At 37.4% G+C, this 12,502-nt stretch overlaps 1 protein-coding gene across 3 annotated transcripts in view; it reads left to right on the top strand.

Moving 5' to 3' along the window:
- The window catches only part of LOC103461410 (E3 ubiquitin-protein ligase SH3RF3), a 121,544-nt gene that overhangs the window by 94,671 nt on the left and 14,371 nt on the right, over nt 1-12,502 (top strand). For 2 of the 3 annotated variants that reach the window (XM_017302661.2, XM_008403713.3), the window contains 4 exons: nt 362-670; nt 2,100-2,215; nt 5,442-5,612; nt 9,356-9,639. In XM_017302661.2, the coding sequence (XP_017158150.2) occupies nt 362-670; nt 2,100-2,215; nt 5,442-5,612; nt 9,356-9,639 (880 nt within the window). The remainder of the gene's footprint in view (nt 1-361; nt 671-2,099; nt 2,216-5,441; nt 5,613-9,355; nt 9,640-12,502) is intronic. The other variant, XM_008403716.3, reaches the window with a different exon arrangement.

The raw sequence follows: 12,502 nt of genomic DNA, 5'->3' as shown, positions 1-12,502 counted from the left end.
CTGCATTTTGTTTCATATGTATTTGCTGTAACCTGGCTGCTGTAAACATTAGCAAATCGCACTGCAAGATTATTTCATTTAAACACATTTTGCCTGTGCAAATAATTTCTTCTAAAATGTGGGAATTGATTTTGACCTATGTGTAAGGATGCTACACCACAGCAGCCAAGGCTAGTCATGGCAAATGATTATTATGTTGTAAGATTTAACAGCTGCCAACAAGAACAAGCCAGTAAAGGTCAGATTAATACTATTGTGTATGTTGGAGATGTGCACGAACCACTCAGGTCTGACACCTAACATCTGAGCTGCTTAACCCTCCCCCCGTTTCTTATCCCCATCTGCCCTTTTCTCTTCTCAGTTAAATGAAACGGCGAAGCAGCTGATGGAGATTGACAAACCTATGCCAGTGAATGCACCAGGTCCCAGCTCTGAGCCAGCCCCCCTGGGTCCCTGCACTCCCGGTCCCTCCCCCAGTGCCTCGCCGTCTAATGGAAATGGCTCCGGCCACAGGAGAGGTGAAGGGAAGAAAAACGCAAAGAAGCGCCATTCTTTTTCCGCACTCTCTGTCAGCCAGAGGGCTGCCCAGCTGAACAACAGACACAGCATGGAGATCTCACACCCGGTCCTCATCAGCTCCTCTGACCCCAGAGCAGCTGCTCGCATTCAGGTATCTCCACATACTGGGATGTGCACAAAACATTAGCTAAGGGAACACAACTAGGGTATACAGCTGAAACCAGATATTTATATACATCAAATGAAAAAAAACACACTTTTTTTTCTTGCTGTCTGAAGTTAAGTCCAACCAAACTTATCTGGTTTTAGGTCAGTTTGAATAACCAACATTATTTGTATTTGCTAAATGCCAGAAAACATAATAAGAACATTTTTGAGAGATTTGTTTTAACCTTCAAATTCAAAAGTTTATACAGACTTATTCTGATTTAACTTCAGAAAATGAGAGAAAAAAAATGTTTATGTGTCTTTATTAGTATGTATGTAAATCTCTGATTTCAACTCTCAATACACTTTGATGCAAACCATTTCATTGTAACTCCTCAGTCTCCAACAGGTTTTCTTCCAGTATTATCTATAATTAACTAACCAGCTTGCCTCTGTCCACTGGAGAAAAAAGCAGGATCAAATGGATCTAGTGAAATCAAAACTGGGATCAAAGTATAATACTGCCCCCGCCATGTTTCACAGTGAGCAAGGTTGTGTGCAGTGTTATCTTTCTGCCACACAGCAGTTTTACATGAAGGCCAAAATATCCACTTTTGATCTCACTAGACCCATCTGACCTGCTATCTGTTTGCTGTGTCTCCTGCACGGATTTGACAAAAGCAGCAAGCTGAACTTTTCTGAACATGGCCATTGGTTGCCTTTGATTTTAGGTATTAGAGGAAACATAAAGATTATAAAACTGTTGACAAGGTGTGAACACTTATGGAAGGCACTGTGTAAGGCAGGGACATTTATTGGCATTATGACATTATGCTTTTAAATATAGTTTGTTTTACTGTAATATATATAGTTTCTCAATATAAAAAAAACTAAGGATACCAAGGAGTAGGTGGTTTAAAATTTTAGAATAGAATAGAATAGAATAGAATAGAATAGAATAGAATAGAATAGAATAGAATAGAATAGAATAGAACAGAAATATCCTTTGTTGTCCCACAGTGGGAACATTCATGCATACCAGCTGTACGCTAAAGGTAAATACAAGCATGCACATTCAAACAAAGGTAATAAGTATAAAAACAGAAAGATAAGATAAAGAGACTGTAACTAAGGGCAAATTACCATTTCTAAAGTATATCAGTTCCTCTGCTGCTCTGCATTTTGCAATGAGTCCCCTGTCACCTACTAGTCTCAACCAAAAAATAAAAAAAAATCATTTCTCACTTTGAAGGCTTCTGTTTGGAGTCATGTCGCTTTTACTGTTATGGCTTCTGGCTGCATTTCTCACTGAGTTCAAAGTGCTTTTGCTGTTTGTAAATAGTTCCCAGGATGCTTAAAAGCCTACAAGCACATTTTTTAGGTAACAGTTTACATTAAACCGATGTTTTTCTGTGTGCTGTATCTTCCTGTAGGATGCATCTCCTCCAGGTCCCTCTCCATCCTCAGTGGGGATACCGCTTCCCCCCAAAGTGGCGTCTCTTACCTCTGAGCTGTTGGCTCATGCCAAGGTGCAGCTGCCGCTCAACATGTGAGTTCTTAAGGCTTCTTCTCACTTGCCCGTTGTATATGTGCCAGATGTACAAGCAAGATTTCACAAACTACTTCCTGACATTGTTAGAAATGTTGACTCTGTTGTGCCCAGAGCTATTGGCCATGTTCCACCACCTCTGCAACCACATTTACTCCTTCACCGGTCAAGGATAAAATCCCTCTTCAGAGAGGAAAAACACAGTTCACTAAGCCGTGTGTGGCTTGGATTTTTAACAAGCTTTACCATTTCTAAAAATTAAGACACCAAGAACTCTGACAGAGGGCTGTTCATGTTTTTTTTCTAGTGTTGCTGGCAGACTTTTGGAGTAGTGTGGAGATAAGAAATGACACACCGGACAAAATTAGGCGCATCTTAATAAAATTGAAAAGTAATCTTGTTTCTGTAATTTAAGTCCGGACCTATATACATTGCTGTGAAAACGTACCTGTCCGTTCATAGATATTTTTTTGTCATTCACCATTTAGATATTTCAGATTGTCAAACTAAATTTATTATCAGACAAAGAGAAGCTAAGTAAATGCCAAAAGCATTTTAAGAGGAAAGAAATGTAAACTAGCCTGGCTCTATTGGAAAATCTATCAGCCCACTGTAGATGTAATTATTATAGTGCTGTCCTTGTCAGACCCACCTGCTGTCAGGCATTTCCAATATCAAGTAATGAGTTTATTACTGCACTGTGAAGGAATGTTGTCCCCCTTAACTTTGCAGAATTGTGTTAATTCTGCCACAATTTGGGGTTTTCAAGCACAATAGCCTAGTTGAAGAATATGACCCTCTGCTGTTGTTCTGTTAATGGATTTCAGTGAGATTTAAGTCCAGACTTTGACTAGGCCACTGCCATCTGCCATATTATCTTGAGATGACTTTCTTTTTCTGTAGTGCTGCTAGTTTTACACCAGAAGTATGCTTTAGAAGTGCACAACTTTTAAAGAATACAACTTATATTTCATCAGAATTTCTTTCTTTAAATCTTGGGCTTCAGCAATAATTTGGGGAAAAATCAGAAACAAATTTATTCTCTTCTTGAGTTTGTTTAGATCATTGCATGATGTTTTGCGTTTCAAGATCTTTTAACCTTCTCTATTTAAGTGATTTCTTCACAATTGTTGTGACTTTAAACTTAAATATAGTCAGCTTGGTTTGGGTATTTCTCTTGATTAATAAACCCATAACTTCAAACCCATTTTTTGTAATTTAATTTATTAAATTGAAAACCGATTTAACTGGGAGTAAGAAATTATCACACACAAAAAAAAATCAGGTCATACTATTTAAATATCATTTACTGATTAGACACTTTTACCAAGCACTTGCAAACTCTTCTCATGATCATAAACAAAGGTGTTTTTTTTTAGATTTAGCTTCAGGGTTTGTTTCACTGAACACATAAAAGCCCAAACTCTGAGATCTGTGAGTCTACAACATTATCACCATCGTTCGGACGGGATGTGAGTCAAATCCAGCAGCATTGTCGGCTTTAATAATATCACCTTCCCAGTAGCTTAATAGGAACACAAGCACACACACACAAGTACACACACGCACACACCTGCACACACACATACCAAAACAGAATGGCTTTGTCCCACTGATGAGGTCCTACGTTTTCATCTTGACCTGGCAACTATTCCTGTTGCCAAGGGGAGTCGGGAGACAGTCCCCACATCTGTTGCCATGGTAACGAGGAGGTAGCACATATATGGCTTGTTTACTCTGCGATCTCATCCAGCCTGGCGCTATGGACTATAAATGTCTCCCGGAGACAGGTCCATGAGCTCATTTATATGTTTACACAGGGGGCAATTACTGACTTCGTCATATCCATCCAAGAACAAAAGTATATAAATATAAATATATATATATGAACTACATTTATCTTCTGAACCGGTAAACAAGCACTTATTGATCAGGCATGCATTTATAGCAAGCCTTCCCATTCAGGAAGCAAAACCATTCAGTCAGCCTCAAGTGATCACACACACAGACATGTCCTGAATGCTGGATTGGTTTGTTATTTTTAAGTGGAGACTGACAGCTTGCACTCCTAACCTAAGTTAAAGAATATGACCCTCTGCTGTTGTTCTTTAAATATGGATTTTTAGATGCAACAGTAGTCCAAATATAGTTATTTCCCCAGCATATTTGTCAAGTATATTCATTGAGAATTGATTTTTATCTTTTCTAACAAAAAGAAATATACATAAAAAAAATTTTTTTTTAAAACACACATGAACATCTGAGCAACAGACAGGAAATATTTCATCACAATGAACAATAATTGGTGGGAGGTTCAAACCAAAATGTTTGTCTTTGTATGCTGACAAAGATCCAGTTGTGTCTGAGAATGTCTTTGTGAGCATCACAAAGGCGAAGTCATTCAGGAGAGACAGACAATCAGTGGCGCTTAGTTGTATCTGAGCTTGTATTGCTTGACTTTGAACTCTACAGTGAACTATTGATAATAATGTACTTGTGAAGCTGCAAGATTTCTAAAATAATTACTGTCATGATAATTTTGGTCATGATTGAAATCCTGAAAATTAATTTTTTTAAAATTTTCTAAGCTTAGAAATGCATTGCATTTCTTGTGCTTATAAGGGATAATTGTAAATTTTCTCCAAACTTTGTTTTTATATTTATAATTTTTTGAATTTCATATTTGATAATGTAGGCCTTCACTTTAAAAATGTCTAATTATGTAATTAACCCCAACCAAGCCCCGAGGCTACCGAAGATTTGCACTGCCAGCCCGGCCTGGTTTCACACCCCGGTTGTGCGTTTTTGTATTATCCCTCAGCGTTTTTGTGATTTTATTTTTTATTTTATTTTTTTTTAGCCAAAAATCTGAATTAAAATTAGTTGATTTAGTTGAATTAGGTTAATTAGTTGCTCAGCCTTGCTCACATTATTACTTACTCATTAACAAATGCTTCCTATCTTATTTTGGATGTTGGCAAAAATAGCGACTTCTTTTTTTCTTTTTGAGATTATGTTCCTGTTTTCTTTGAGCCATCCTGATGATACCACAAACTGCTTAAGCTTGCATGTGTTTTTCCTAATTCTGGCAATTAGATTTTAATCAGATCATTAGATATACATGCATGATTTCAGATGCCCGCTAAGAGATTGAACATTGATGTATCCTTCAACGTTTTTACTCAATTTTACAATAAATTTACGTCCTACTGCCTTTCTTGTCCAGATATTTAGCTCTATACGCCTACAAGCCCCAGAAAGCTGACGAGCTGGAGCTAAGGAAGGGGGAGATGTACCGAGTGACAGAGAAGTGTCAGGATGGATGGTTCAAAGGCACCTCACTAAGAACTGCCGCTTCTGGAGTCTTTCCAGGAAACTACGTCACTCCCGTGTCCAGGTTAGTGGAGGTTAGACAAAACAGCAGTGATATTTTGTCTTTATGACATAGAGATAAAACAGAAATAGCTTTGATAATTGATGCCTAATGTTCAGTATTTCTTATTATTTTGGCCATCTCGAGTGGGAACGATCTGCTGAAAAGAATTTAAGAAAAAAGAAAAAAATTATTTGCCTTGGACAAAAAATTTTCCTTATTGCTTTTTTTCATATTTGTTGTAATTCCACTTCTAAAACAATTCAGTTTTAATTCCACTTAAAACTGAATTGTACAAAATAAAAGTTGCTACGGTACAACCACAAACTTTAATGTAATTTGCTTGATTTATACATGATTGGCTCACACAAAGTGATAAATATTTGTAAATTAGAAAGAAAATAACTCAAGAGTTTTGAATTATTCGCAGTTGAAATCTGAAATGCCAATTTGCATGTGATACGTGTAAATAAAATCCAGTAGAAATGGACAGAGATGCCACAACTACCGAGAAATGGCCATTCTTCTAAACTGATAGGCAAGATTAGGAAAGCAGTAATCAAGAGACACCCTTGTGGCGCTACAAAGATCCACAGCTGAGGGAAAATCTGTTCAAAGAACAACTCTCAATCTTGCACTATAAAAGCACACTATCTGTAATAGTGGTAAAAAAAGACAGCTACTGTTGGAAAAATAAGGGTGACGAAGGTGTTTTGGTCAGAAAACTGCATGACTCACTAATGAAAAGATAGATGGAACTAAATATGGAGCAGTACTAGAAGAAAGCCTGTCATAGACTGCTTGACCCTGGGAAGAGGTTCACTCTCCAGAAATAAGGATGCCAAACATGCAGCCAGAGCTAACCTGGAATGTAGCTCTGGCTGTATGCTGGATCAAAGTATGTCCTTGAGTTAGAATGGCAAAATCTAAGTCCAACTTAAAACCCAGTCTTTGGCAAGACTTGAAAATTGCTGTTTACTGATGTTCTTGGACCAGTTTGATCAATTCACAAGAAATTAGAATAAAATCCATTGAAGTTTTATATTGAAACCTCTCAAAATGTAAGGACTTGTCTTTTGCAAGGAATTATGACACATCCAAGCTTAAAGAACAGTTCAGGTGTTTTATTTAAAGGCAATACTTTTAAAGGTAGTCGTTGTAAATAGGAAAAACGCAGGGAAAAGGGATAGATGTAGAGATAGATAAAATGTGGTTGTAAAGTGTAAAATTGGAGATGACTGAAAGAGAAAACAATACATCTTGGAGAATAAGAAGTAAAAAACAAAACAATCATACGAAGAGAGAAAACTGCAGCCAGAACAGCAGGTTTACTTCTCAAGTGCGTATGAATGGTTGCTTCATATTCGGCGCTTATGCAATCTCAGAGAGAGAAAGAAAGAGAGCGAGGCAAGATGAACGCATAATCAAATGAGAGGCAATTTGTTATTTTTTACGCAAGCATACTCTCTTCTCCTCCTCCCACACCTCCCTCCTTACTACCCCCTCCTTTGTCTGCAGTGCAGCTCAGAAATTTCTCTGTATGATAATGAGAGGCTTTCAAAATTGCTCACACACAGAAAAAGACTTAAGCGCAAATTTGTGTGTATGGCAGCCTGATTTCATAAAAGGACACATGAATGGTTTTGAACTACTGGAAACCACAGTCTTCCGCAGACATTTATCATCATCTTTATGGTCACAAACTGGAGTTAAAGCATCTGAAGGGACCTTTGGAAGCATTCTGTGCCAAGCATGCAGAAGAATCAGATGCATGTAGTGACTACTTGATATCCATACAGAACCTGAAATCAAATAATCTGGGAATAACTCGGTTGTGTCTTTTGTTTGAAACACACACACTCACATGCACACACGTAGAAAGCCATAACTCTGTATGTGTCTGGCGGGAAGTCGATGGGAAGCCATAAGAGTGTGAATACCGCTGCGTCAATAATGTTCAGTTCACTGTTCTGCCATTCAGCACTCTGCAGACAGAAACATGAGCAGTCTGCAGCAGCATATATGATGCAGCAGGACACTACATCGTGCTGATCCACCAGTCAGACAATAATAGTGACATTACTCACTCTGGCAGAGCTTACTAGTACTGTTTGCGGCATCTAGACTGCTATCATGAACTAAAACCTGCATCAGTGTTAATATTTTGTGCCCAACAAGCAGGAGAGTACCTATGGCAATGCTTGCAGCAAAATTTGGCGCTTTGAGCTAAATTTTAATATCAGATGAGAATAGCTCTCTTCAGTTCTTTCTCTTTTTTTTTTTTTTAAGGGAACCTTTTTGTTTCAAATCAGCATGTTTTCCTCATGCACTCAGTCTTGGATCATTTCTCTCTTGATGTCAGTGAATGCATTTCTTAAGCACGGATTGCTGGTGCCAAAAAAACAATTTCTGGCTATTCTTCACAGCATCCACATTCAGCAGCAATAAAACAAAGAATGAATTGATAAGATGGCAAAAAATAGCGAGGAGCTATTCGAGGTAGGAGTGCCTGGTGGTGAATCTGGCACTATGATTTCATGATGAGATATGAGACACGAGTAGAAAAAGTGCTGGTAGAACAGGAACAAAAAAGGGAAGAAAAACTCTGCTTCCACTACATGTTTTTAATGTGATTCTATGTAACATTTGTCTCGGTTGGAGGCACTTTTACTCAGAAGTGTTGTTTTTGTCCTGGTGTTGTAAGCGGACATGAAATACTAAGACAATGCCTATACTTCTGCAATATCTGGCCATACCTTTAGTACTGAATATCTATAAGAACTAGGCGGCAGCTACATAGTAGTAATACAACATAAGGTTGTATTGTTTCTGATTAATATTGAAATAAGATTGGCTACAATTACATGTCACACAGACCAGGGGGACATAGTGAAGTTCAGAATCTAAAACTGTTGTAAACTCTTTAGCTGTACTCTAGTGCAAATGTATGTAAAACGAAAAAATCCCTCCCTATTTTTTGTCTCCGGTTAACGCTCATCATTATTCATGAGCTGAGTAATATCCATTTGTGTAAATAGAAAGTTGAGAAATGGTGCACTAAAAAGCTTTTTAATCAAAGCCAGGAGCATATGAAAACCACATTTTTTAAAACTGTATAAAAAAGCGTTTATTATCGTTGGCCTTTCGTTAGAGGTTTTATCCATTTCTGTGAAGTTTATGCAATCTGTCAAATCTAAAAACATATTTGTTTATATACAATGTATGAGAATACCATAAATATTATTTCAGTATATAGGAAAGTTTTTGGCTAACATCCAGTTTAAAATCAGTTTAAATATGTGCTGCATTTACCTCAGGAATCACACCAGCTCTGTTACCAACACAGGATCAAATTTACCTCGTCTCTAGACTTGGTTAAATATTCAAGTTCAAGATTTAATATTTTTTAAAAATGGTTGTTTATTCTTAACTTTGTAAAAAGAAATGTATTGTAAAATAATGTAGCAATGATTTTCCTGTTCAAATCACCATCTCACATTTGTGGTTGGTAGGTTGCTTCAATGCCACTTCAGGTGGTACAATTACCATTTTCATGATGACACGCAAGTTAAGTAAATACTATATGAAGATCCAATTATGTTAATTTTACTTATTTTATTTTGGTGGGCACATTTTATATGTAGCTGAAGTAAAACAAATGTATTTTGAATGTGATTTTAAAAGCATAATGAACACAAAAATCCAAAAAACACAGACCATTTGGTAAACTGATAAATTGACTTGTTTCTCCTGTCTCTTTTTCAAAGGGCTCCATTTGGACTTGCATCACCTCGAGGTTCGAGTTTGTCCAGTCCAGTTGGAGGAGGGGGAAGTGGGTGCAGTCAAGCGGCGGGTAAAATCTCAGACCCTTCATCCCCCGGGTCTCCTGGCCCCTCGTCGTCTCGTCCCGCCACGCCGCTCGTGACATCAGCAAACTGCGTCAACAGTGTCAGCCCCGCATCCTCGCCGCAAACTGCCGCCGCCCAGCTGAAGAACTGCCTGCGTTCCAGCCAGCATGTGGCCAATCAGGCCCGCACTTCAATGCAGCTGGGTAAGCAGAAACACGTACACGTAGACTGTGTATTTTTGTGTTAGAGCAACAAATTTCAGTTTGAGTGTGTAAAAGCTGTTTTTAGATGGATCTAATTCACATGATTCATTTGGACACATTGAAATGATAGAAATTCAACATTTTTCATTCATAAACTGAACAACAACTTGTGTATTTGCAGCATAATTAAATTTCCTGAAAAGATATAATAGAGGGAGGGATTCTTCCCGCTGAATATTTAATTAACAAATTGATAGAAATAAAAGAGATTAATTATAGATGTATCTTTTTTTAATGCTGTTTGCACAGTTTCAGCTCAGGCTACTGACTCCACGCAGCAGAGTCCTTATCATTTAGGACCTTGGAGCATTTTACCCCCTTTTGTTCTTGATTAGAAAATAATGGAATATCGAACAGTCATTAATCCAGGTACCTACAATAGCAGGCACAGGTCCAGTTCGCGTCCTCTTTCTTTAATTGTCTTTCTCTTGTACATTTGTCTTGTTTTTTTTTTTTGTTTTTTGTTTTTTTAATGTTTCACATTTTTACAGTCGCTAATCAAATAGAAATGAGTGTCATGTAACAATAAAATGGACTGGATCTGCAATCCAGTGTGCAATTAAGATTAAACTTCTGCAAATGTGAAAACTGGTGAACAACACAAATCGTATTAATGTTGCAAGAAATTAACAAGGAACAAAAAAGTACATGTTATCTTTTAGTTTTAACTCATTTTTTCTTTTAAAATGTAGATATTTTGGATTTGTAATAGAAAATAACAATTCCAGTGCTTTTCACTCAACATATGCTTGTTTATTTTACAGAGGCTTGCTTCAAAACACGCTGTAATCTGTATAACAGTGATTGTGAGCATTTTGCTTCAATAAATGGATGACTTTATGTACTGACTTGCAAAGAGAAGAAAGCTACTTACCCAGAGTTGGGCAGCAAGCCTGCTTTAGGAATGCAGCAACATAAAAACTTGAGCTGATATTGATGTTCGATATAAATATTGCTGTTATGGCTGATAAGCAGTATGTTTTTATAACATAAATATTTCTGCGTGTTTGTATCTGTAATTATTATCCCCTACCGTTGTGACACCATGAAGAAATGACCACACCACTGACATTCCTGCACTGATTCATTATCTCTGTCACATGCCCAAACAAATACCACATGGACAACCACACTGCCTCCCAAAACACTCAGGCAATAACAAGATAAAGACAAACAGTGATTATTGATATTGGCCTGGTTTTGCTTTTTGAGACTGAAACCAATTTGCTAAAAAATGACTAACAATAGCCAAGACTGGTGATTGCAGTATATTGTGCATCCCTAATCTGAGTGGCTTATTTGTTCGGTTTAAACTCCAACCAATGCCAGGAAACCAAGCAACTTTACTGAGTTCAGGCATCGAGGATTCTTGTTTGGCTTTAGGCAATAAATGCTTTTTGTTTCCCTGAAATTACGTTCATGCTCAGTTGTAAATGCCCCAAACTAAGAAAATTAAATTACTCTTAAGGTTGGACAGTGGAGATAGTTTAGGTTTTAAGAATAAATCTAGGTTGTTTGCTATTCAGATTCTCAACAGCCCATTAATGAAACTGCTTTTTTTTTTTAGATAATTTACTATTTAGATTTTGTTTGTGCCCGTAAGGTGGCGAGATTTGCTCGTTTGTTGGCTTTAAATTAGCGATAGAAAACTAAATTATTCAAATAATTATTTGTTAAAGTTAAACGTAGTGTGCAAAGCTTCTTGTTTAGGTTTAGGTGAAGTTTCTGGTTGCACTAAGTTTATCATTTCAGCTGTATTTACACAAATAGGAATGTGTAAATAGCCAGGCTAACAGGAAATTAAACGACAAAGATCCTTTTAAGAAAACTAAACTTTAGTGTTAAGATTTGTCAAGAAGTGTACATTTTTATGTTTAGGAAAAACATGGATAAACAGTTCTTGTGGCAAAACCAAATCAATAAGCCAAACTCAGTAGTTCATTTTATGCATAGGAAACATATTATTTAGTTATGATTAGGTGATATGATTAATTACTTCCACTGAGCCTAGCTTTTTTGTTGTGCTTTGACACCAAAAGAGTTAGGGAAACTAAACTATACTTTGTTAATACAAGGCAGGACATTTGTTTAAGTTTTAGCACTTATTGGAGACACTGAGTTTAGGTTTTCCCCCTCGTTTATGCACTGAGAACCATTTAGAACACTAATATGACTCGATCTGTTTAAAATATGTTTGAGAAACACGCTGCTGCACAGGATGATTTAGCAACACTCCAGCGTTACTCTATCCAAGTAAACATGCAAGCTAACCCCACATGTGAAAAACACTAAAACACTGTGCTCTGATCTTTCGGTGTTACTATTTCTGCTACAAGCAATCACACTCACATATACATGCACACACACACTCACACTGTTGCACTAGTACAAGGTCTAGATCATATCAACCTTGCTTTCCACTCGGAGTCTATTCATCTTTTCAATACCCCTTTCTCTCCTTCTCTTTGTGTCGTTTCTTTCTCCCTCTGAGAAAATAATGCTGAAGGTCTCTTTGGGAAGGCTGAAGAGTACACACTCAGAGAGCACTGCCAAGATTAGCACGCACACACACACGCAGACATGTGCACACCCACGTTCATACACACACACAAGTGAACTCACAAACTGACAAGCACATAGCCGAATGACATCACTGTGCTTTTTGTTTTATGGAGGCGTAATGACAGAGCTCCTCGTTTTTTTCTCCCCATTTTTTTTCCAGTTTTTTTCCTCCCTTTTCTCTTGTTGCTTTGTGTCTTTCTCTCTCTCTCTCCCTCACACACACACATGGACACGCATCTGG

Source organism: Poecilia reticulata, chromosome 2, assembly GCF_904066995.2.
Source record: "Poecilia reticulata chromosome 2, P_reticulata-male-v2, whole genome shotgun sequence".
NCBI lineage: Eukaryota > Metazoa > Chordata > Actinopteri > Cyprinodontiformes > Poeciliidae > Poecilia > Poecilia reticulata.
Note: the sequence above shows the minus strand (reverse complement) of the source record. Positions and strands in the feature narration are given on the sequence as shown.